General features: G+C 42.6%; 1 protein-coding gene across 3 annotated transcripts in view; it reads left to right on the forward strand.

Moving 5' to 3' along the window:
• Positions 1 to 13453, forward strand: part of ZZEF1 (zinc finger ZZ-type and EF-hand domain containing 1) — an 82089-nt gene extending 68636 nt beyond the window's left edge. For 2 of the 3 annotated variants that reach the window (XM_077837006.1, XM_077837007.1), the window contains exons 49-55: positions 644 to 787; positions 1905 to 2073; positions 4149 to 4247; positions 5110 to 5275; positions 6827 to 6980; positions 8834 to 8905; positions 10266 to 13453. In XM_077837006.1, the coding sequence (XP_077693132.1) occupies positions 644 to 787; positions 1905 to 2073; positions 4149 to 4247; positions 5110 to 5275; positions 6827 to 6980; positions 8834 to 8905; positions 10266 to 10340 (879 nt within the window). In that variant the 3' untranslated portion in view covers positions 10341 to 13453. The other variant, XM_077837008.1, reaches the window with a different exon arrangement.
• Positions 13454 to 24114: the final 10661 nt, after the last annotated feature.

The raw sequence follows: 24114 nt of genomic DNA on the forward strand, positions 1-24114 counted from the left end.
TGGATAGGACCTATATTAATTGTGACATTCATTACAGCAGAAGACTAATTTTAAAATAAAACACTAGTACTTTTATAACCGTGGTAGGGGGATATTTGATAAGACTCATTTTTGTAGGTAGGATTGTGCAATATGAAACCTGAAGTATTTGACATTGTTTCTTAAAACTGAAACTCCTTGCAGATATGGAAGGTAAAGGGTCTATCTGGTATGTTAACAAAATTCTCTGGATCAAAATTACCTGCCTTATTTGTCTTAGGCTTTATTTACCTATCTCAATCTATTGTGGTATTGTGGGATTAGCCTTTTATGCCAACATCTGTGCAGTGTGGTTAGACAATTTCTGGCCTTCCAAAGTTGTCTCAATACACAAGAATCTCTTTAAAGTAACACGCAGGATTTGAAACGCAGTCCAAGGACTAAATTAAACCTTCCACATTTACAGGAGACAATACACACACCTAGTAAGGCCAGTTGGCAATTTCATTTATGAGTTTCTCTTTTACTTCCTATCAGTGGCTTGTTTTCCCACTTCTGAGGGCCGTGTTGCTAAAACAACTTTTTTGTCAATCCTTGTCAAATCCGACTACAAATGCTGATTTGATAGCAAATTGACCTTGCATGATGTGTTGTATTTCCTCAGATCTTGCAGAAAGTGCTGCATGGATGCAGTGAGAGCATGTTGGGAACAATGGCACTGACTGCCTGTCAGTTTATGGAGGAACCTGGAATGGCAATCCAAGTGCGGGAATCCAAACATCCTTATAACAACAATACTAACTTTGAGGTAATTTACATATGTTACAGTGCAGTGAGTATGCATGGGTTGTGCATGAATTGAATAGATTGGGTGGGATTCTCAAAAGCACCTTGGTGGCTTATGGAGCCCAAGTCCTGTTGCCTTCCACTGGGTTCAGACAATGGTACTTGTGTTCCTAACCTGTTGAGGCACTCCCTGGAAAAATCTCACTCATGACCTTTCAGTTAGCAGGACGTTCCCGATAATTGAAGTTTCACCTTGTACAAGAATATATAAGTAAGGGTCCCACTCAATGAGGTACTTAAGTGTGTGCCTCATTTAAGCATGCGAGTAGTCCCATTAACTTCATTGGGACTACTCATGTGTTTAAAACTAAACCTATGCTGAAGTACCTGGCTGAATTTTATGGGTTTAATAGGCAACAAATCGTACTTTCATCCAAGGGCCTGTTTCAACAAGCATCTCAAATTCTTGAGACATCAGTGGAAAATTAAGTATGAAACTTCTTCCTGTGTTTTTAGTTTTGGGCTACCTTTCCTCTACACACAGTCTTAATGATTCTCTTTTCATGATATTAGTTGGCAGCACCGTACTAGTTTAGAGAGTAAAAGGCAGTCATCTGTTCTAGGAGAGCACTCAACAGCACCATGAGTGACATCTCCCCAGTGTCCCATATTGGGCAAAGAGATGAAGCAAAGAAAGGGGGCACGTGGATAGAATAAAGAGGAATGTCCCCTGGAACCAGAAATTCTCATGGCAACCCTGGGAGTTTTCTTAGCTTTTGTATGTAGTAGGAATTCTGTTGTGAGGGTTTTTTAGTATACGCAATACTATCGTTTAAGATGTGCCCTGGAGGTCAGTATCTTGGAAACTGGCTTTCTGGATTAGTGCATCAGTTTAGAGGCATACAGTATTACTGTGCTCATTTAAACATGAGCACTTCTAGAAATTAGATTTTGCAGACTCTTTTATGTGTAGTTGGCAGTGTCGACAGCACTCTTTGAACTAGCCCACAACCAAACTAATGAAGACTCTTAAATAGAATGTCGTAATCTTTGTTATACCTTATTTGAAATCTGCCTTTTGAGTATTTGTATACAGATACAGTGCAATGGTGTGGGTGTTATCTGTTTGCCTTCCTCAGGATAAAGTTCACATCCCTGGTGCTATCTATCTCTCAATCAAATTTGACTCTCAGTGTAATACAGAAGAAGGTTGTGATGAATTAATCATGTCCAGCAGCAGTGATTTTCAACAGGATCGGCACAGTTTCAGTGGGTCTCTGCAGAAGTGGACTGATTTTGAGCTTCCAGGTAAGTGGACCGTGTAAATCCACAATGAATGTGAGTACAAACAAGTGTAGAGAGCTACTGATAGCCTGTGATGTGAGAGACTGAGATCTTAGTGTCAGTTATTCCCCTGATGTTCGTGGCAAAACTTCTGCTCTTACCCCATCTCCTCTTTGCTCAAATACATTTTGTGTTCTCCATTTGCTTTGTAGAACTAGCCTGAAAGCAACAGGGATGAAATTCAATAAAGACAAGTGCAAAGTACTACACTTAAGAAGGAAAAATAAAATATGCAAATACAAAATGTGTAATAACTGGCTAAGCATAGTACTGCTGAGAAAGATTTGGGGGTTACAATGAATCACAAATTCAATACAAGCCCACAATGTAATACAGTTGTGCCAAAGACTAATATCGTTCTGGGGTGTATTAACAGAAGCATTGTGTAAAATGCAGGAGGTAATTGTTCCACTCTGCTTGGCACTGGTGAGGTCTCAGCTGGAGTACTGTGTCCAAATCTGGGCTCCCACAAATTGGTTGGAGTCCAGAGGAGAGCAACAAAAATTTAAAAAAAGGTTTTAAAAAACTGATCTATGTGGAAAGGTTTAAAAAAAGGGGGAAGGAGGGCATGTTTAGTGTTGAGAAAAGAAGACTGAGAGGGGACTTAATTATAATCTTCAGATATGTTAAGAGCTGTTACAAAGAGGACAGTGATAAATTATTCTGTGTCTGCTGAAGGTAGGACAAGAAGTAATTGACTTAATCTGCAGCAAGGGAGATTTAGGTTAGATATTAAGAAAAACTTTCTAACTAGAAGTATAGTTAAACACTGGAACAGGTTACCAAGGGAGGTTGTGGAATTCCCATCACTAGAGGTTTCCAAGAACAAGTTAGACCAACACCTGTCAAGGATGGTCTAGGTATATTTGACCCGCCTCAGTACACAGGGCTGGACTAAATGACCTCTCTCAAGGTCCGTTCCAGTCCTACATTTCTATGATTCTGTGATTGGACTCATTTTGCAAGTTATGCACTAACTTGACTATTAACTTATTGCATGTCCTAGCATAGATTTCTGAGGCAGCATTGCAAGGGCTTTCTGATTTGGAGCGCTGGTGGCAGCTATAAGTAACCAAGTGGATAGAGGTATTTTGTGTTTTGGAATTCATAGTTTGATAGCTACCTTGCCCTTTCAGAAAGTCATAGCTTGAATATAAAAACAGCAAGGACTTCTTGGATTGCTCCACAGCCTGATCATAAAACTGTTAAACTTTTTGAAAACTCTTCTTGAATTGAAGGGTTTACTTGTCACCAATGTTGAGTGACCAGATACAACAGTTTAATTCCTGTAGTGGAAGTCTGCAATTCTGCACTGCTTTTCTGACAAGTCATTTCAGAGCATCATCCCAGAAGTTACGTGAATAGCTAAGTGTCATGTGCCAGCTTATGGACATGCCATGGAAACAAGGGCTACTGACATTGAAATGAACAGCCATAGACATGTTGTTTTATGTACTGCCTTCCATAGGCAGTACACAAAAGAGAAGGAAAAAAGAGAGCTTCCTGGAAAGGAGCCTCTTGAAAAACATCCTTTGTACAGAAAAGAGGTTTCAGAAGCTTAAGGACTCCCATCTGGTAATTAAAAGCAGTGATCCCTGCTTTAGTAACTTACTATGTTTTCTTGTTAATGTACTGGAAATTCTGCTGGACATATAAGGGTTTTGGTTATCTCATAAATATCTCCTAAATCATTAATCGTTCTCAGTACAGTCAGAAAAAAAGGTTTATTAATGTGCACTACAGTTTCCTTTATAATCTCCCCACTTGTCTGAAGCAACTATCTGACAAAAATATAGAAAGCATTAATCTCTGTGTGTGTATTTTTATACACTGGTGGCAGCTGTTTTGCATTGTGGATCAGTCTCCCATTTGTCTTATGTTCTGTTCACTTTGGAATTACCAGAAGAATAAAAGATGATTTCATCTAGAAGCAAATTATTTTAATAATCTTTTCTGCTGTATTCTATTCTTTGTTATAGTACCTTATTGAGTTATTGTTTTTTCTAATGTGGATGGTTTTTTCCTTCCCTGCTGCACAGGAGATACACTGTATTATCGGTTTACCTCTGACATGAGTAATACTGAATGGGGTTATAAGTTTACAGTGACAGCAGGTCACCTTGGAAGGTTCCAGACAGGTAAGCTCCGTTCAGAGTGTGACCAAAGGGACTTATTATAATTATTTTGATCCATGCTTTCACAATTTTTTTTGTCTAAATATTCCTTGGCATATACTTTTTTAGGTTGCTTAGCGTAGGCTTTTTTTTTCCCCTCAAGTGTTCTTAAAAGATGATCTAGCGTTGTGACTTGATTCATTGTGTGACTTGGGTTTTGATGAGTGACTTCTAGTCACACTGGCTCAACACTGACAGTAGTATCTAAATACTGAAGCTTGAAAACACAGAGACCAGTCACACACACAATCTCCAGGATACTTGTCATAATTTATGCCCTGGGTTTAACAGGCCACTTCAGAGTTGTCATAATAATGATAAACGTAAATGGAGGTAATTTAAGTTGTGTTTAAAGAATAATTATATCGGTTATGATGGACTGCTTCTGGTTTTCATTTGCAGATGCAGTGTGAAAGGCTTTGCTGGTTTATTTAACAGATTAATGATATTTTTAATAGTCTTTTGAAATATGCATCTGGATTGTGAATGCTTTGCAGTTATCTTAGGCCTACTGTCCCTCCGATATTAACTAGGGCTCAAATTCTGTTGTCCTTCCCTGGGCAAAACTCTCATTGCAAATATTAGGGTTAGGATTTTCAAATATAGGTGTAAGGAATTTAGCCACGTAACTCCCATTAATTTTTGCCCAAGAAAGGACTAAGCATGACAGGAGTTGGCCCTTATTCTCTTTCTACAGATCAAGTTTTGGTTTTTATATCTTTATCTTTGTTTGTCGTAACAATTCTAAATCTATGGGGAGAAGACAGTTTTGCAGGTGAGTAGAATGTCTGCCTCCAGAAATAACAACAATTCTCTTCAATTCCAGGGTTTGAGATTCTGAAGCAAATGCTGTCGAAGGAAAGGGTGGTTCCACATCTCCCACTAGCCAAAATCTGGGAATGGCAGGTAGGAGTCGCATGCTGCCAGATTGGGCATCAGCGTTTAAAGGCCATCCACCTACTCCTGAAGATAGTGCAGGGCAGCAGCCACAGGTAAGCCCATTGCTCCACATTGTCCACTACACCTGCCTCTGTGGAGAGGCAGAGAATCATAATTTAAAGCAGGCACTATAGTGGCTTGCTGATGGATATTCGCAGTGGCTTGCTAGCCAAAACCTGTTGAAGAAGTGATGTTCTGAAAATCATTTTTTTTCTTTTTCTAGATGGCTTTTTTAAAAGATTCTATGGAACAAATCCTGTAGTCAGAATAAGTCAGATTCCATGTTGATTCTATTAAAATAAATTTAAGGATCCAAGGGTGAGTCTCCTCCTCTTAGTTAAAATGAGGAGCTCAAGAAAAAAGTGCAGACAAAACATTGCCAGATTCAATATTGCAATAAGGGTGGTAACTTTCTTTGACTTGTGTCAGGGCAAGCTTTATAAATGGAGCTATAGCTTACGGTGAGTTAATGCTTGATTCTGGGTGGCAGAGGTGATTGTGCTGGGCAGAAGTAGACAGTTGGTCAATATATGGACCCTCACTTCAGTTATAATGTTCAGTTCAGTAAAATCCTCAAGGCGTCAGCAACCTCCTGCTTTTTCTTGCTCAAAGGATGCAGAAGTGTTGTATTGATCTGTATATATAAAAATATTTTTGCAGCAATTTCAGACAATGACGTACAAAATTCGTATGAATCATTGTGAATTTTGATACTTTAGCCCACATTCAAGTCTGAACAGCTGCAACTTTGCTAAAAGGTACATAGCCATTGTTCAGAGTTATTTATTACTGAATGTGTATCTAATTTCTTCTTACATTTTGTGCTCAAAAACACTTGTGCCTTTGTCTGTGGGCAACAATTTAACATAGGGTAAAATCTTCATTTTGGAAATGTCCTAATAATACTTCAAATTTTCTTCTGTAGTACTCTGATCAAGGCCTCTGAAGTGGAGTTCTCTTTTGATGATGCCTACTTTACGTATGTGTAGAAGAGACTATACAATACAGCAATGTTTGAATGGGAATGTGAGGAGAAGCAGGGTTGAAAACCCTGTTACTTGGAAAGTGATACTAATTACCTATACCTATGTAAAAAAAATTAGGATACCCTTTCTGTTTATAGCTTAGACTTGCAAAGTTCTAACCAGTGGAATCAAGACATTTAATGAAGTGCTGCATTCATTTATTTCAAAGACCTCAATTCGGCAATTCAGCCTTATTCAGCAAGTGCTTTGGACTTGCTTAAGTCCATGAAAATGCCTAATGTGATGCAGGGGCATAAGTGCGTTGCTGCATAGGGGAAAGAAATTTAGGCATGTGCTTAAATGTTTTGACCTTGGATCAAAAAAAGTTAGGGGCCTTGCAAGCTTTTAGGATAGAGTTTTAATTATGCTGCTACATTTTTGTAACCAAGTACTTTGAAACCCAAGTCTACCTTCGTAATCAGCTTCTTGTTACATGCTTCATAGCGCTGTCGGGCAATTATCATTAGGTTTCTGCTCCCTTGAAAATATTGTTCTTTTAGTCAGAAATAGGGTCATTAATATGAGTTACCCTCATTCTGCTTAAATGACTGTTGTTGGTTTGTTTGTTTGTTTTTTAAGGGACTGTGACCTCACCTTGTTAAAGCCACTCTGGCAGCTTTTCACCCACATGGAAAATAACCTGTGCTATGACATGACCAAGCCTGGTGTTCTTCTTCTTCCTCTTCATCGTGCACTTACGGAACTTTTCTTCGTTACAGAGAACAGAGTGAATGTAAGCAATCCATTTACTCGTATGTTACCCTTTCTCCAGCAATGGGCACAGCATATAGAATGCACTGTTAGACTGCTTTCTGGCTCCTCAGCACAAATACGTCAGGATTTCATAGGCATCAGATAGGTTGGGAGCATTTTCTCTTGTGGAGTTCAATGTCAGATTCTAATACAGGGACATATACCTATATTATGCTACCTCCTTATTAATTATACAACCTTAAATAATGGGCATATTTCTTCCTAAGGTACTAAAAGAGGCATATTCTAAGCCTCTGCCTATGCTCAGGGGAGAGCTGGGTTTGATACCCATTTGAAAACATGGTTTAAATGTGACACTCTCTGAGCTGGATTGCTATCAGTATAGACGAGGCCAATCTACACTGAAACCCAGAGTCAAAATTGTGCTCAAATCCTGTAACCTTGAGCATAACTATAGACCAACTGGGGGAGCTATAGACCTATCAACTGAACTTCAATATATGGAAAGATATCTGGAAAGATACTGGAACAAATTATTGAACAATCAATTTGTAAGCCCCTAGAGGATAATAGGGTTATAAGTAATAGCCAATACGAATTTGTTGAGAACAAATCAAGCCATGCCAAACCAACCTAACTTCCTTCTTGGGCAGGGTTCCTGGCCTAGTGAATAGGTAGATGTGATTATATCTTGACTTTAGTAAGTCTTGTGGTGCAGTCCCACGTGACATTCTCCTAAGCAAACTAGGGAAATGTGGTCTAGTGAAAGGCTGCACTCAAAGAATAGTTATCAGTGGTTTGCTGTCCAAACTGGAGAGACGTATCTAGTGAGGTCCAGCACAAGTCTGGGTCCAGTGCTATTCAATGTCTTAATTAATGACTTGGATAATGAAATGGAGACTGTGCTTATAAAATGTGCGGATGACACTAAGCAGGGTCGGGTTTCTAGTTCTTTGGAGGATAGAATGAGAATTCACAACGGCCTTGACAAATTGGAGAATTGGTCTGAAAACAAGATGAAATTCCATAAAGACAAGCATAAAGGATTTGAGAAGGAAAAATCAATTGCACAACTCCAAACTGGAGAACAACTGGCTAGGCAGTAGTACTGTCAAAGAGGATTTAGGGATATAGTGCATCACAAATGTAATGTGAATCAACAACATGATGCAGGTGCAAAAAAAAATAAAATGTTCTGGGGTGGATTGATAGGGTTGTAGTATGTAAGAAATGGAAGGTAATTGTCCAACTCTGGTTGGCACTGGTGAGGCTCAGCTGGAGTATTATGTTCTGTTCTGGGCGTCACTCTTTAACAAATAAATAAAAATTGATAAATGTGAAGAGTCCAGAAAAGAGGAGTAAAAAATATAAGAGGTTTAGGAAACCTGATCTGTGAGGAAAGGTCAAAGAAACTGTACATGTTTAGTCTTGAGAAAAGAAGACTGAGGGGAGACTTGATGACAGTTGTCAAATATTTTAAGTGCTGTTATAAAAATTTCTCTCCATATCCGCTGAAGGTAGGACAAGAAGTAAATAAAGAAGCAAGGGAGTTAGATATTATGAAAAAGTTTCTAACTACGATAGTAGTTAAGCTCTGGGATAGTCTTCCAAGGAAGGTTGTGGAATCGCCATCATTTGAGATTGTAAGAATAGGTTGACAAACACTTGTCAGGGATAGTCTGTGTATGTGCAGAAGGCTGTACTAGATAACTTTTCAACGTCCCTTTTAGCCCTATATTTCTATGGGTTTGTAAAAATGTTGATGAATTGGCTCTATCCTGTGGAGAGTGGAATGGTAATGCTGATCTGTAGAATAATGTGGTTAAAAACACCTTGCTAAAGCAATCTCACTGAGCATGTTTCTGGCTTCAGGAGCTTGGATCTCTGCAGGACTACTTGCTTGCCTTAAATACTGAAGAGCATCTTCATCGTTGCACAGCACAGGTAAAAAAACAAAAAATCCCTGTCAGAAGTATCTCCTCTGCCCCATCCTGCAGGAGACAGCCAGTTTCCTGATTGCGGGATAAGCTTTTTGTCAGATATATAGTCACTGCTGATTAGCACAAGATCCCAAAATTCAATTTCACTGGTTTGAATAATGATTCCTTAGATGTGAAAGGCTAGTGCCCTGATCCATACACCATCTGTTCCCTCTTCACACCCACCCCAATCTGACGTTCATATTTCAATGTAGTTGGTTACAAAAAAGAGTTTATAGTTTCAGATTATGGCACTACAGCCCCAGTGCATGAAACGCAAAATCAATATAAAATAGCTGGGGGAGGAAATGGCAGCTACAAACTGACTCAAGTCACCTAACTTAGTGTTGTCTGTCAAGTGAGTGGTCTACCCTGTGAATTTAATCAGCAAGAAAACTGCCCTGTAAGTTTTTGTATCAATCTTGCAAAACTGATGGAAATTTACAAGCCCACGCATAAAATTTAGTTGTCTGCTTATTAGTATAGTGGTTGGCAATGGAAAAAAAAGTACTCTCCTATTTAAAGTTGTTCTACCTTCCCCAGATGATTTGAGTAGTCTTGCAAGATTGGTGTAGATCCAGCACTATCTGTATCTTCCTTCCTGACACCATGGTTTGGGTCCCTTTGCGCTCCTGCTGAATGAAACTACTCACAAATGGTGTCCTCCTTTATTGATAGCCACCCAAGAATAATATTACAGATAATGGCAGTTGAGTGGATGAGAGTTATCAAAACCAAAACTCATGTCCCAAATCAGGCTTTCTGCATTCCTTTTCCTATCACTTAAGTCATAGAGCCCGATTCTGCTCCCACTGAATTCAGGGGAGCTTCCCAACTGAATTCAATATTAGCAGCCTTTGGCCCCGAAAGAGTTATTTTTTCCAGACACTTCCTGAGTTCAGTTTTGCGCTCCCAACATCTCTGTTGCATCACCAGTTTCCTTCTTAACTGTCAACTCATTTGATATGAGACTCCTTCTTCTTCATCTTAGTAAAACCCACTGTCCATTTGGAAGTGATACTACAATGGGCTTTGCCTGGTGCATCCACCTTAACTGACTTGTCCTCTACATAAGCAAAGATTTAGCAGATGGAGGCATCTGGGCAATCGGAAATGCAGTTGCTTTTTTGTTAAGCATCCAGAGCTTGTTGGATGCATGACCGTTTACTTCATTGCCAGAAGATAATCAGATGGATAGAGAACAGACTATTCCTATGTCTGTTAAACTGACACAACAGAGGGTGGCTTTTTAGAACTTAAAGTAACCATTACTTGATGGTGATAATGTTTGTGATGCTAAACTTCCTTTTCTTCCTCCCCTCCAGGCCTTGAAAAACATTGCTGCTATCAGCCTTGCCATTAACTATCCAAACAAATCAACAAGTCTCTGGAATGTTTAATACTGGCTCATGGCTGGAGTGCATGGGATAAAATAGTTTGTCCATAGAAACCTTGGAACAAACATCTTCACTCCGTTCAGGAAAAGTTACTTCAGCTTCAGCATATGGGTACTCTGCAGCCTTCCTTCCTTCCACTTTGATGTAGAATTTGTAAAAGTAAAAGCGCACTTCAAAGAAAAAGCACATTTTGGAGTAACTCACGCGTCACCTACAGTTACGTACGCACATATTGTAGCATGTTAGAGTAAACAGAAAAGTATTTTTTTATTCAGAGAGTGAACGGGCGAAGATTTCTGAAGTATGAGAATGGAGAAGGCCCAGTTCTTGTATTATCTGCTCCCAGTAAAACCGAGTGACTATATCTGGAAGGGACAGCTTGAAAAGTTTTGCTGAACTTACGCTGGTACCACCAGTAGCATCCATTTTTCACTGGAAGTAAAATTAGTGAAGAAGAATCTTGGTGGACTGTGTAAGAGTAAAAATGGCCCCCACTTGAACCCTTCCATGTTTCACTTTGCTTTGAAAGCCGCTACCCATGGAGAAAAACCTGCAGCAACTAACTCAGTACTAAACTTTTAGGTTTTAAAACAGATATAGAGATTCAAAGAGCAGTTAAAAGATTCCGATGGCAGAGCACCCTTGTGAGAGGTGAAAGCCTCTACTGTTCTTTTTGGTTTGATCGATTGATCTTACCCTACTTTGTCTTAAATATGTACAATGCATTGTTCTGGTTTAATGCAGAAACCACAATGGCTCCCTTGGAGAAGCTTTCGAAGATGTGGTATGAGAAGCTGAGGCGCACTGGCTGTGATGCATAACTTGTATGTTTCTCAAAGATGGCATCTTTCCAAGAAATTATTCATGGCATAATTTTTTCTTAACTCTTTGTTACTGGTGGCCCAGGAGCTCCTTCTGGTGAACATTGGGAAACCCTGATTCCCAGCATCAAGGGATGATGGGGGGGTTAGTGATTAACCCAATTTATCTCATATAGCAATAACTGCATTACTCCTGCTTAATGTGGAATAAATAGCAGACCCCTGTGTTGAAATAAATTGGCTTTAATCTTGCCCAAATTTGCTGGTTATTCCGTTTCCAAAGAAGATTGCAAAGAGCTTAAAGGGTTGTGGGGCTACATTTTGTGTGTGCTAATTGCCTGGTTGGTTTTGTTGAATGTAAAATCTGCAAAATTTCTATTCTGCTTAGATTTTTTTTTCCAGAATGAAACTATGAAGAAAGCAGAGCCAGATGCATCTGTAGTGGAGACTGGAAAGCTGATCAAAATGGCATAAGGACAATGACTGTGTTGGAACGGAGTGTTGTGTTCACTGGTCTTATTTGTCCAAAAAGGCCAGTGGGTAGCACTGTCATGTGTATAGGAGCCCTGCATTTGGGAATAGTTTGTGGAATGGTGCTCTTCCAGCCACCTGGGACTGGGAGTATCTTAAAGGCGGTGCTATTTCCCTCTGGGAGGGAAATGTGCAGCGTGCTTTAGTGCCCCCATTTTTTGGGTGGTCATTGGTGCTGCAGCCTTGGAAGTAGCAAGTTGGCTCCTATTCCATTAGGAGAATGCAAGGCCAGTACTGTTGTGGGAGAGAAGTTTAAACTGGAAAGAGTAAACTGGAAGAGGTTAAAAACTGAAGACCCTCATTGGCACCAGAAGTTGCAATCACCTTCTTCAGGGGATGGGATGGCTCTCTTAGTCAAAGCAAATCCTAGAGTGGAGGAAGAACTTGTCCTCTGCCCAAGTTTGGAAAGAGGCAGAGAAATGCATACTCCTCTGAAAACACGCCTGCAATATTACATAATGAAAGTTAGTTCCCTCTCCCTTTCCAGGATGAGAGACTTTTGAGTACTAAACATGAGATTTACTTGTCATACCTTTAACTCCTAGATAAAGGAATTTGCAGTCTTATGCTTTGGTTCCCTCTTCCTGATGCCTTTAAACTTGTCAGCTGACTGCAGGAGAGGCTAGGAGCTTCCCTGATCAACCAAATGCATGTCTCTTTCTGACAGTGTGAACTCCTACTGGAGAATCTGGGGTGGGGCAAGGGTTATTACACCAAAACTATGGTCATCTTCTGAAGTCCACTTCAATGAACAGTGTGTATTGTATCAAAGGGTCAGATGAGCATTTTAAAACTGCTGCTCTGGGACAATGTGGATTTCCTACCCACTGTCTCGGAACGAGTCCCTGGCTAATTGGTAAAGATATGCGATAGATTGATTGTGCTGTATGTAAGGTATGTGATGCGCTGTTGAGATCTGCCTATGTTTATTTACAGAAGGTTTTTTCCTCTTTTTACATCAGGGTTACAGACTGTATAGAGATCTGTCACTGATCCTATCATGGCGTTTCCTCATTCTTGTTCTTTTTCTGTTGCACTGTATTTTTACTTTCTATATAACAATATGCATAAAGGCTGTAAGAATGACACAGGAGTGGCCAAAATTACTATCTAGGCGTACCACTTACTACCCTTACCAGCAGGTCTGCCAGTCAGCCATCTTGCTCTCAAAGGGCTGCGAGTGGCATTAGCTGCTAAATATTCTTTCCAACCACTAGATGGAACTGAAGGGCTGTCACCTGGCTTGACACTGAGTCAGTCTTTCACTGCCTTACAACATGCTGGTTCATTGTGGGTTTTTAGGGGTGCAAGAAATATTGATTTTTTTTCTATCATGTAAAAAGGGGAGGAGGAGTAATTCTGACCAATAGCTCTCTGAAATCTTGCAGCAGTTCCAAGTGGATGCAGATGATACTGTGGAATAGTACAAAGCTGGCTGGAAAACAGGTATGCTGAAGAAAAAAATGTGCCTAATTAAAAAAATGATTGTGTCCTGATTCACAGATGATGTATTTAAAACAAATCACATTGTTCCTAATGATACATGTGACTTGCTTTCATTAAACACTTTAAGAGGTTTTTAATTTTTTTTTCTTACGGGTTTACTACTTTGCAATTTTTATCGTTTTTGGTTGTTTGAAATAGATCAGACCTTTAGATTTATTCCAGTTCAGCTCAACATGTAACAAGAAAGTTATAGATGTGGGTAAAATATGCAAATGAAGAGAAATATATTGTAAAAATTCTATAAAAAGTACAACACGGTGTCTGTAGTTTTCTGTTTTTCTTTCCCTCACTGAAGATTAAATATTGAATTTGCAGCAAGAGCTAGAGGTTTACTTTGAGTGTTAATCATTAGGGGCAGGATGACTGTAAGTAAACCTGCTTGTCCTCCATAGTATTTTATAGCTGATATCACACTCTGCCACACAAACATCACATGAGGCTTGGCTTGGCTCCAATCCTGCAATTGGTTCCATGTGGACTGACCCCTGTGCCTATATAGAGGCCCGTTGACTTCAGTGGGGGTCTGTCTGTGTGGATCCAGTTGTAGGGTTGGGCCACAATTTGTGTCACGGTGGTGGTTCACACCTATAGAGTTCCTGTACAAGTGTGAATCTTGGCTACATTGAGAGACACTTCTGTGCCATAGCCACTCCCATACTGTAAATAGGAGGAGGTTGCTGGCAAGGGTGATTCTCCCCACTGGTCCATTAGAGCTGTAGTTTGTTGGCCTTCTAAGCATGCTACAAAGCCTATTTATTTACACAGGCTTTTTCCTGAGAGGCTGGTTGGTGGGAACACGAGGGTTTTTCCCTGGAGTGGCAAGTTGGGAGTCTCTGGCATTTGGCCAGTCCGGAAGTTGGTTTCCCCTTTCGTACAAGGCCAAAGAGATTTGTCATGAGTGTGTTTACTAAATACATATTGATAACCTGAACTGTAGGATGCACTATACTCGAGTGATCCTCTAAGGGCAAGGAGAATCTAGGACAGGGATGTTCCTCTCACATTATTGTGAGCAGGATCAGGCTGTAAACTAGCTGTTTTCATTCATTTATTGTGGGATGCACTACTTTTCCACCCCTGCTGCTTTTAAGAGCAAAACTCAATGGCATGCTTAAAGCAAAATAAGCAAATACCATTGACCTTTCCTGCCCCTCCCACGCATCTGTACCTACACGCTCTTAGTCTGTTGCCACAACCCCTTCCAGTTAATAGCATCTGAGCTTCTTCTGTCTAATCCTTTAAGAAACTAAATCCTTTTAATATGTTAGACTGACTTTAGAAGTCGTGTCCACAAAAATTTGCTCTGCTAAACTGGTCCAAATCTCTGGGTACATGCTTATTTTGGTTTTAAGTGATTTCTATAGATTTAGCTTATGTCTGTTCCTAATAAATTTAAGATAAACCAGAATAAGCCTGTGCACTGGTTTAACTAAATTAGTTTAAAATCACACTCTAAGTGAAAGTGAGACAACTCTGCGTGCAGACAAACCCTGATAATATAGAAGCTGCCAGTGGAGAATTGCTAGTAAAATGGAGCAGTGCCTCTCTCCCCCCCATCCCCTCCCGCCAGTTTTGCCTGTCTTCAATTTGCAGACATGGATTTTCTGGTTTCTAATGGAGCAGAAGTCATTAAGGCTGCCTTACTTCTGTAAATTCATTACACATCATTGAGGAAGCTGATGCGACAGTACACAGGTCTGGAAGCTGGTAGGTGCTTGCTGCGAAAGTGAAAGAGGGATTGGGGTCATTTTGAGGGGGTGGTTGTAGGTTACACATTAGCTTAAAACGTTGGCAGTGGAATGCTGCATTTAAAATATGTTTAATGTATGTAGGGAGAGTGTAGTGTAGTGGTTAAAATATAGGACTGAGAACTGGCTCTGGGTTTGTAGTTGAGGCTCTGCTGCTGTCTGGGAGCGATCTTGTTGGCTCAATTTCTCCATTGGTGAAATGGGGCAATATTCATCTAATTCAGATGAATTGTGGTTGGCTTAATGTTTGTGAAGTGCTTTGAGCTCCTGGGTCACAGGTGCTATATAAAGGCAATGTATTTTCCTTGGTGGTGAATAACAGCCTTTGTAGTCTGAATCAAATATAAAGACCCTTTGACATGTTTTGGACAACTTGCACAGAATTCTAGTTGTAGACCTTGAGCCTAAATCTGCTGTCTGTTATAACAGCATAAATTAGGAATGACTCCATTTTAAATCACTGGAACTGCCCTGGTGTAAAACCTGAGCACATCTACAACAGTCTAGCCCAGTGCTCTGATCCTATACTTTCGTTTCCCTTGTTTGTTATGAACAGCGTATTTCATGCAATCAGGATTGTGCTGCTTTGTGACACAACTGAACTATCACAAGGGACTGTTTTAAAAGGGTCTGTCACAAGTGGCGGGTTGTCTTCAGGTGACAGGCAAGTACCGCAATCACATGAAGTCCTAAACAGCACAAGTTTGGTTTTAGGCAAAAGTCTTAAACAAACCTTTTAAGTAAAAACAAACACACAATGACATGTTCCTGAAGAGGATGCTTTTCAAAGTTCCTCTGCTGACACCAGCCAGTCATTGAAAGGCCAGTCTCAGTTGGGAGGCTGATAACTGTGTCTAAGGCCTTGTCTACACTGCCACTTACAGCACCGAAACTTCCTTTGAGAAAACACACACACACACACACACGATGCAAGTTTCTGTGCTGGAAAGTGGCAGTGTAGACAGTGCACTTGAAAAACTGTAGTGCTTGGCTTCAATGGTTGGTCTTAGTGAATAGAGATTTCCCTACCCCGTGCCCTACTTAATCAAATCTGTGGGATGTTCTCCTGGTGCTGTTTTTCTCCCCTGCTCTTCCTGCCTCACTTCATTCCTCCTCCCTCTCCTGGTTTCTTGTTCCATTTCCCCATGGTACAGCTTGTCCTTCCATCAATGCTTCAGCCTTTTTTTTACATCTTCCGTGCAAGTAAGAGGAAAGACTTAACCTGTATAGTGTGCAACAAGAGCAGAAAGTGTTAGCAAACTGACGAAGGGTGAGATTGAAGCTACTTGAAATCTTTGTCAGTTGTCCGTTCTCTCTTGTGGCTTATGTCTACACGGGCACCTCGTCGGCAAAACTTTTGTCGTTCAGGGGTGTTAAAAAACCACACACGCCGAACGACAAAAGTTTTACCGACAAAAAGCACCAGCGTGAACAGCGCTTTGTCGGCAGGAGTGCTTTCCTGCCGATAAAGCTGCTGCTGCCCGTGTTGGGGTGGAAGTTTTCTGTCGGCAGGAGAGCTCTCTCCTGCCAAAAACAGCAGTTTCACTGTGCGGCTTTTAGCTGCCTGGCTGTAGCAGCACTGCTCTCTCGCTAAAAGCTACGTAGTGTAGCCATAGCCTCAGACACCAAAATGTGTGTGTAACTTCCAAGGCCTCTGGTTTAGCAGTCCCTAGGATTGCCAACTCTGACTGGCAAGCTATTCTGGGAGATTTTTCCCCCCAACATGATGTAATGACAGTTTCTTAAAATATCTTATTAAAATCTCCCGGATTGCTTTCAACAGTCACTGGGAGATCAATGCCGATTCCGGGAGACTCTGGCCAATCCTGAAGGGTTGGCAACCTTAGGAATCTCTCTCTGTTCATGAAAGCATTTAAACACATGCTTAACTTTAGGTACATGCTTAAGGCAAGGCCTTATGCAAATACCTAAAGTTAATTGAATACTTAAGTGCTTGTCTTGGAGATGGACCTAACCATGTGCTTAAACGTTTTGATTGGCCTGCTATTGTAAGCAGGAATATTCCTATATAAAAGAGCAGAGAGGCACGGAATTCTCAGTTCTTATCAAAATGCTTAAGAATAGGTCCTCTCTCTTACATTCTTACCGTTTTCCATTACATAAACCAGCTACAGTAAAACTCATATTAACCAAAATGTAACTGAGCTAATTCTGTTTTTCAACTTTTTATTTGTTTAAGAGACACAAGGTGGATGAGGTAATATCTTTTATTAGACCAATTTCAAGAAGGGAGAAGCTTTTGAGCTTCACAGAGCACTTCCTCCGGGCTGGAGAAGGAAACAAGAGTCCAAGCTAAATACAAGATGGTACAGATTAAGCATTAGGGGTTCACACATGTTGCAGGAGAAACACTTAAAATGAAGTGGAGAATGGAGAGTTAGTAGGTGACGGGGTGTGTTACAATGAGGCATAAAACCCAGCTGTCTGTTAAATCCATATTTTTAGGTCTTGTCTACACTACAGGGTTTTGTCGACAAAAGAGTGGATATGTACACACTGCATTGTGACTTTTGGCCTCAAGTGCCCTGGTCTGGCGACAAAATAAAACCACTCCAATGAGAGACATCGGCTTTTTGCGCAAAATTTTTGTCGACAAAGTGCCGGTGTAGGCACCACACTTCATTTTATCGCTTTAATTCGCCTCCAGGAGGTGTCCCACAATGCCCATCCTGACTGCTCTGGTGAGGGGTTTGAACTCCACTGCCTTGCAGCCAGGTAAACAACCATCCACCCCTCCCCCTTAGAAGCCCTGGGAATTTTTGAAATTCTCATTTCCTGTTTGCTCCACATGGAGAGGTCTCATTGCATCTTCACAGGTGACCATGGCAGGTTATCGCAGCAGACGCTCTCCCACTTGGTCCACTGTGGAGCTGCTGGATCTGCTCAGTATATGGGGACAGGAGGCTGTGCAGTCCCAGCTGCGCTTAAGGAATTTTGATACCTACGGGCAGATTTCTCGAGGCTTGTGCGAAAAGGGCTATGATCAGGACACATTGCAGTGCAGACCGAAGATAAAGGAGCTGAGGCAGGCCTACCATAAGGCAAGGGAGGTGAACCGTTGCTCTGGTGCTACACCTAAGACCTGCTGGTTCTAAAGGAGCTGAACACTATCTTCTGTGGCGACTCTACCTCCACCATCAAGAACCCTGTGGATACTTTGGGGGGTCTGGAGGTGGCGGAAAGAGGACCAAACCCAGAGGATGAAGTCATTGATGAAGAGGTGGAGTTAGATGAGGATATGCAGCTCCTGGCAGGGTCGCCCGGTGGGGCAGGCAGCCAGGAACTGTTCACCACTCCAGAGATGTTTAGCCAGTCTCAGCAGTTGCTCTCCATCAAGTAAGAAGCAGGAGAGGAGACGCCTGGTAAGTGGCTGTGGTTTGTGTAGTACGGAGCTGGGTTCAGGGTATAGAAATGTACAAGGGTGGCTGTTTTTCTGTGAGCTGGACATTTCCCTGTCTAGCTAATCAGTATGGTGGAACAGGGTGTTGATGCATGCCGAGATCTCATGGGAATCCTCCAGAGAGATCTCCAGGAAAGTTTCCTGGAGGTACTCGGTAATCCTCTGCCGAAGGTTCCTTGGCAGAGCTGCTTTGTTCCTTCCCCCATTGAAAGAAACTTTCCCACGCCATTCGTCAATCACTTGTGCAGGGACCAAAGCGGCATGCGGGCAAAAGCCACAAACGTGTAATAGATGAATCCTCGCTTCCCTGCTTACCCTCAGCAATGACCCCTGCCTGTGGAAAAGTGTGGGAGAATTTTAGAATTTTTTTTCCCTAGTTGGCTCCACTGCAACTCTTGCAGAGTGCTTTTTTCCCCCATGTAGAGTGCCCCCCACTCCCCAGCCAACACTTACCATGCTTTGGGTGTTTGCAGAGATGTGTGCTTGCCAAAGGTCAGTGAGAAAGTGATTTGTTATGTTACAAAAGGTGTGATTTGCTGAAATGTTTCAATGCTGTGTGTGAATTTAACAGTCATGCTTCTGTGTATTGTTCCTTCTGCTTTGGCAGATGTGGCCTTCATGAACAACCCGCACATACTGGCCAAGCGTCTCCACTAGATAAGAAAGTGCCCAAGACTGAGTAAAGAAGACGTGTTCTGTGCGGTACTGCACTTCTCCAATGCAGAGAAGAGGGAACGCAAGGAGTGGAGGGAAGCCGAAAGGCAGGACAGAAAAGAAAATCAGGAGGTTTGTTAAGGATGCTACTAAGCAGATGTTTAAAGTCATGGAGGAGCAAACGCAGATTCTGAAGTCTTTAATGATGTAGACTGAGCAGATGCGTGCCTGCTGTCCCCTGCAGGATATTCAGAACTCTTTTCCATGTCCCCCGAAACTCTGCCCGCACAGTCCTTTCTGCTTTCTGGAACTTCTCGGTTTCACCTTCACTCCATCCCCTCGGACAACTTTCAAAATAATAGCTGGACCTACACAGAACTCTGAAAGTCTGCGCTTCCTGGATACCTCCTTTCCCATCAATCATCTTTGTGTGGTTTCTTGTGCAATAAAAGCAAATTTTTGAATGGTAACTCATCTTTATTTGCTCTCTACAAAGTGAGATAGCAGGCAGTTTAATCATTTGCTTACTGGAATGTAAAGCCCCAAATGTCACCATTTTTCCTAGGAAAACTACATGTACTGTAACTTCGCAGTACCCGTCAGAGATATACATGACTGGTTCTCATTTTCAAAGTTTTGCCTCAAAGCCTCCCTGATTCGAATTGCCCCCCTCCGATAGCCCTGGTATCTGGCTGCTCAAAATCAGCAGCCAAGCAGTCTGCCTCAACACTCCACCCCTGAGCATGCCTTTCACCCTTAGCTTCACAGAGATTATGCAACATACAGCACGCAGCTATAACCATGGGAATATTATCCTCATTGAGGTCTAACCTCCCAAAATGGATCGCCAGCACACCTTTAATCTGCCAAAGACACATTCCACTGTCATTCGGCATCTGCTCAGCCTCTTGTTGAACCACTCCTTACTGCTGTCCAGGTTTCCTGTGTAAGGTTTCATGAGCCATGGTTGTAATGAGTACACCGGGTCTCCCAGGATCACTCTTGACGTTTCAACATCCCCCACTATAATGTGATCTGGAAAGAAAGTCCCTGCTTGTAGCTTTCTGTACAGGCCGGTGTTCCTGAAGATGCGTGCGTCATGCACCTTCCTGGACCACCCCATGTTGATGTCAGTGAAACGCCCAGGGTGATCCACAAGCACCTGTGCAACAGCATGGACAAGTATCCCTTCCTATTGATGTACTTTGTCGCAAGGCAGTCTGGTGCCAAAATTGGAATGTGTGTGCCATCTATTGCCCCTCCACAGTTAGGGAAATCAATTTCTGCAAAGCGGTCCACTATTTCATAGAATCATAGAATATCATGGTTGGAAGGGACCTCAGGAGGTCATCTAGTCCAACCCCCTGCCCAGAGCAGGACCAATCCCAACTAAATCATCCCAGCTAGGGCTTTGTCAAGCCTGACCTTAAAAACTTCTAAGGAAGGGGATTCCACCACCTCCCTAGGTAATGCATTCCAGTGTTTCACCACCCTCCTAGGGAAAAAGTTTTTCCTAATATCCAACCTAAATCTCCCCCACTGCAACTTGAGACCATTACTCCTTGTTCTGTCATCTGCTACCACTGAGAACAGTCAAGAGCCATCCTCTTTGGAACCCCCTTTCAGGTAGCTGAAAGCAGCTATCAAATCCCCCCTCATTCTTCTCTTCCATAGACTAAACATCCCCAGTTCCCTCAGCCTCTCCTCATAACTCATGTGTTCCAGTCCCCTAAACATTTTTGTTGCCCTCTGCTGGACTCTTTTTCCAATTTTTCCACATCCTTCTTGTAGTGTGGGGCCCAAAACTGGACATAGTACTCCAGATGAGGCCTCACCAATGTCGAATAGAGGGGAACGATCACGTCCCTCGATCTGCTGGCAATGCCCCTACTTATACATCCCAAAATGCCATTGGCCTTCTTGGCAACAAGGGCACACTGTTGACTCATATCCAGCTTCTCGTCCACTGTAACCCCTAGGTCCTTTTCTGCAGAACTGCTGCCGAGCCATTCAGTCCCTAGTCTGTAGTGGTGCATTGGATTCTTTAGTCCTAAGTGCAGGACTCTACACTTGTCCTTGTTGAACCTCATCAGGTTTCTTTTGGCCCAATCCTCCAATTTGTCTAGGTCCCTCTGTATCCTATCCCTACCCTCCAGCGTATCTACCTCTCCTCCCAGATTAGTGTCCTCTGCAAACTTGCTGAGGGTGCAATCCACACCATCCTCCAGATCATTTATGAAGATATTGAACAAAACCGGCCCCAGGACCGACCGTTGGGGCACTCCACTTGATACTGGCTGCCAACTTGGCCATTGAGCCCAACCATCTAGCCAGCTTTCTATCCACCTTATAGTCCATTCATCCAGCCCATATTTCTTTAACTTGCTGGCAAGAATACTGTGGGAGACAGTGTCAGAAGCTTTGCTAAAGTCAAGGAACAATACGTCCACCGCTTTCCCTTCATCCACAGAGCCAGTTATCTCGTCATAGAAGGCAATTAGATTAGTCAGGCATGACTTGCCCTTGGTGAATCTATGCTGACTGTTCCTGATTACTTTCCTCTCCTCTAAGTGCTTCAGAATTGATTCCTTGAGGACCTGCTCCATGATTTTTCCAGGGACTGAGGTGAGGCTGACTGGCCTGTAGTTCCCAGGATCCTCCTTCTTCCCTTTTTTAAAGATGGGCACTACATTAGCCTTTTTCCTGTCGTCCGGGAGTTCCCCCGATCGCCATGATTTTTCAAAGATAATGGTCAATGGCTCTGCAATCACATCCGCCAGCTCCTTTAGCACTCTCGGATGCAACGCATCCGGCCCCATGGACTTGTGCACGTCCAGCTTTTCTAAATAGTCCCGAACCACTTCTTTCTCCCCAGAGGGCTGGTCACGTGCTGCCCAGTGCAGTAGTCTGGGAGCTGACCTTGTTCGTGAAGACAGAGGCAAAAAAAGCATTAAGTACATTAGATTTTTTCCACATCCTCTGTCTCTAGGTGACCTTCAATTCTCCTCTCTGGTCCTGTGCTTTTCCTTTCCCATCCTTGTCTGCCTTGTCTGTTTAGCTCACAGTGGAGGGACTTTCTCTTAGGAAATGTATGTATAGCACCAATCCCAACTGAGGCTTCTAGGTTGTACTGTCATATAAATAATAAGGGGCCTGCTCTCAAGGAATTAGAAACCTAACTGCAGGGCCCCTGGCAAGCTCCTTAACTCGGGCTTAACTTGTGTGATTGAAGTGCATAGGCTACTGTCAAAAGCACCGTTTTTCTTTGTGTGATCTTTCATTTTTGCTGCCAAATATTGCAACTCAAAGGGCTGGAGATGGTGCCCGTTTGGCATGTTAGCTCTCTGCTGGTTCCATATATTCCTAGAGAATCTTTGTCTGTTCTCCATTTTTTGTGTATGCTTGATGCAGTGGTCATCTCTGAATGTCCACAGTGCTAGTGCTGTTCTCTCAAAACAATGAATGCTAGACGTGATTAGGTATCGTCCTAGCCATTAGTAGACTGTTATGTATATTGCCTTAGCTTGAGACTTTATGCTACTCTTACCTGGAAACTGCCTGAATCTTGAAGCACAGACAAGAGTAAATACATTAGCTCAAGTGTGTCCAAATTTCTATCAAGGCAGCTGAATGCCATGACTTGCTAGTGAAGAACACTCTGTCCTGATGCAGAGACTGGGAACGCCTGTTCTCAGAATTTCAACGAATGTGACATACAGCCTCAGTGCAGCGGAGAGGGTTCCCACCCACAGAGCTGCTGTCTGTGAGCCTCCAAGAGAAGGCTGTGTGTATATTGCCGTTCTCTCTGCCCTTGTTTGTGGGAGCTACTTTCCGCATGCATGGGGGAGGCTTATTCTCACATTGCTCAGGAGTTTGGTCAGCGTGGTCAGTTCAAGAAGAGACTTTGTGCTCATTGACTCGAGACGTGGCTGACTTTTGGGGGGGCCTAGAGAGCTTCTGCGGTGTCTACAGAAAACTGGGCTAGACGGCAATTGCTACTGTTTGTAACCTTCCTGCCCCCAAACCTGGCCAGCAGTCAGTGGGTTAATAGTGCTCCAGGGCAGGAGAGCTAAGTCTGCTGGAGCTGAATTCTCTGCCTGTCTTGCTTGGATACTTCCTAGCTGTGTGTGTGCCCTGGGAAGTGACCTGGTAATGCATGTCTGCCCCAGTGGGGAGGAGGGAGAGAGGGAGTCAGACAGAAGCTTGCAGAAAGTTGTCAGCCCTTTTTATTCAACAACCTGCTAAGAAACAGACAGCGACGGTAACAATGATCTCTCCAAAGTACACTGAGCTGCGGCTCTCAGCAGTCTCCTCCAAACTGAGTCTTGGCCTTTCCCTGTCCTGTGTGATCTGAGATCTTCCCAAGATTGGGACTCTGTGTTTCTCCTGAGGATTTGCAGCTCTCTCAAGTCCCAAAGAAAGGCAGCAGAGTCCTCGCCACACTTTGCCAGTCCCTGAGCCAGCACATGGCACTATAGAGTGAAGAAGGGAAGCATCCAGGTGAAATGAACTGAACAAATCTCAACAGGGCTGGGCAAATACCTAACTTTAAAAACTTTCTGGCACTTGATTTCCCCTCTCCCCACCTCCACAAGACTCTTTTGAAGTTACGCTCCTGGCAGAGGGTGAATCCCTGCCTCATCCCCCTGTTAAAGCTTCACACAGTGGCCTCTTTATTTTGGGGATTGTTTCTCTTGACATTCGTCTGATAGCCCATACATCAGGAATGTTGGCACAGAATCCCATTCCATCTGAACTACTGCTTCGTCCAGCTGGACAGCGTGTTGACTACTGCCCAGCTCCACTAAATTATTTGGTCTCCACCTCCCTGGGGCTGGCCTTGCTGCTTTTTCATTTTCTGAAGTAACGGTGCTGGCTCAAACACCAGCCCCGTGATAGTAAACATGCTTGACATTGAAGTGTTGAATCCGCTTACCCAAGGCTGCTTGAAGTTGCCAGCATAGTAATGAGTTTACGTATGCAGACTACCCCAGTTGTCAGCCCTGATCTGTGACTTCCATTACAAATGAGTCAGGTCAAAGTTGATCATTGTAGCTCAAGCCCAGCTAGTGAGCAGTGTGATTCATTATCCATAT

The sequence above is a fragment of the Eretmochelys imbricata genome, chromosome 17 (genome assembly GCF_965152235.1).
Source record: "Eretmochelys imbricata isolate rEreImb1 chromosome 17, rEreImb1.hap1, whole genome shotgun sequence".
In the NCBI taxonomy this organism is placed as follows: domain Eukaryota; kingdom Metazoa; phylum Chordata; order Testudines; family Cheloniidae; genus Eretmochelys; species Eretmochelys imbricata.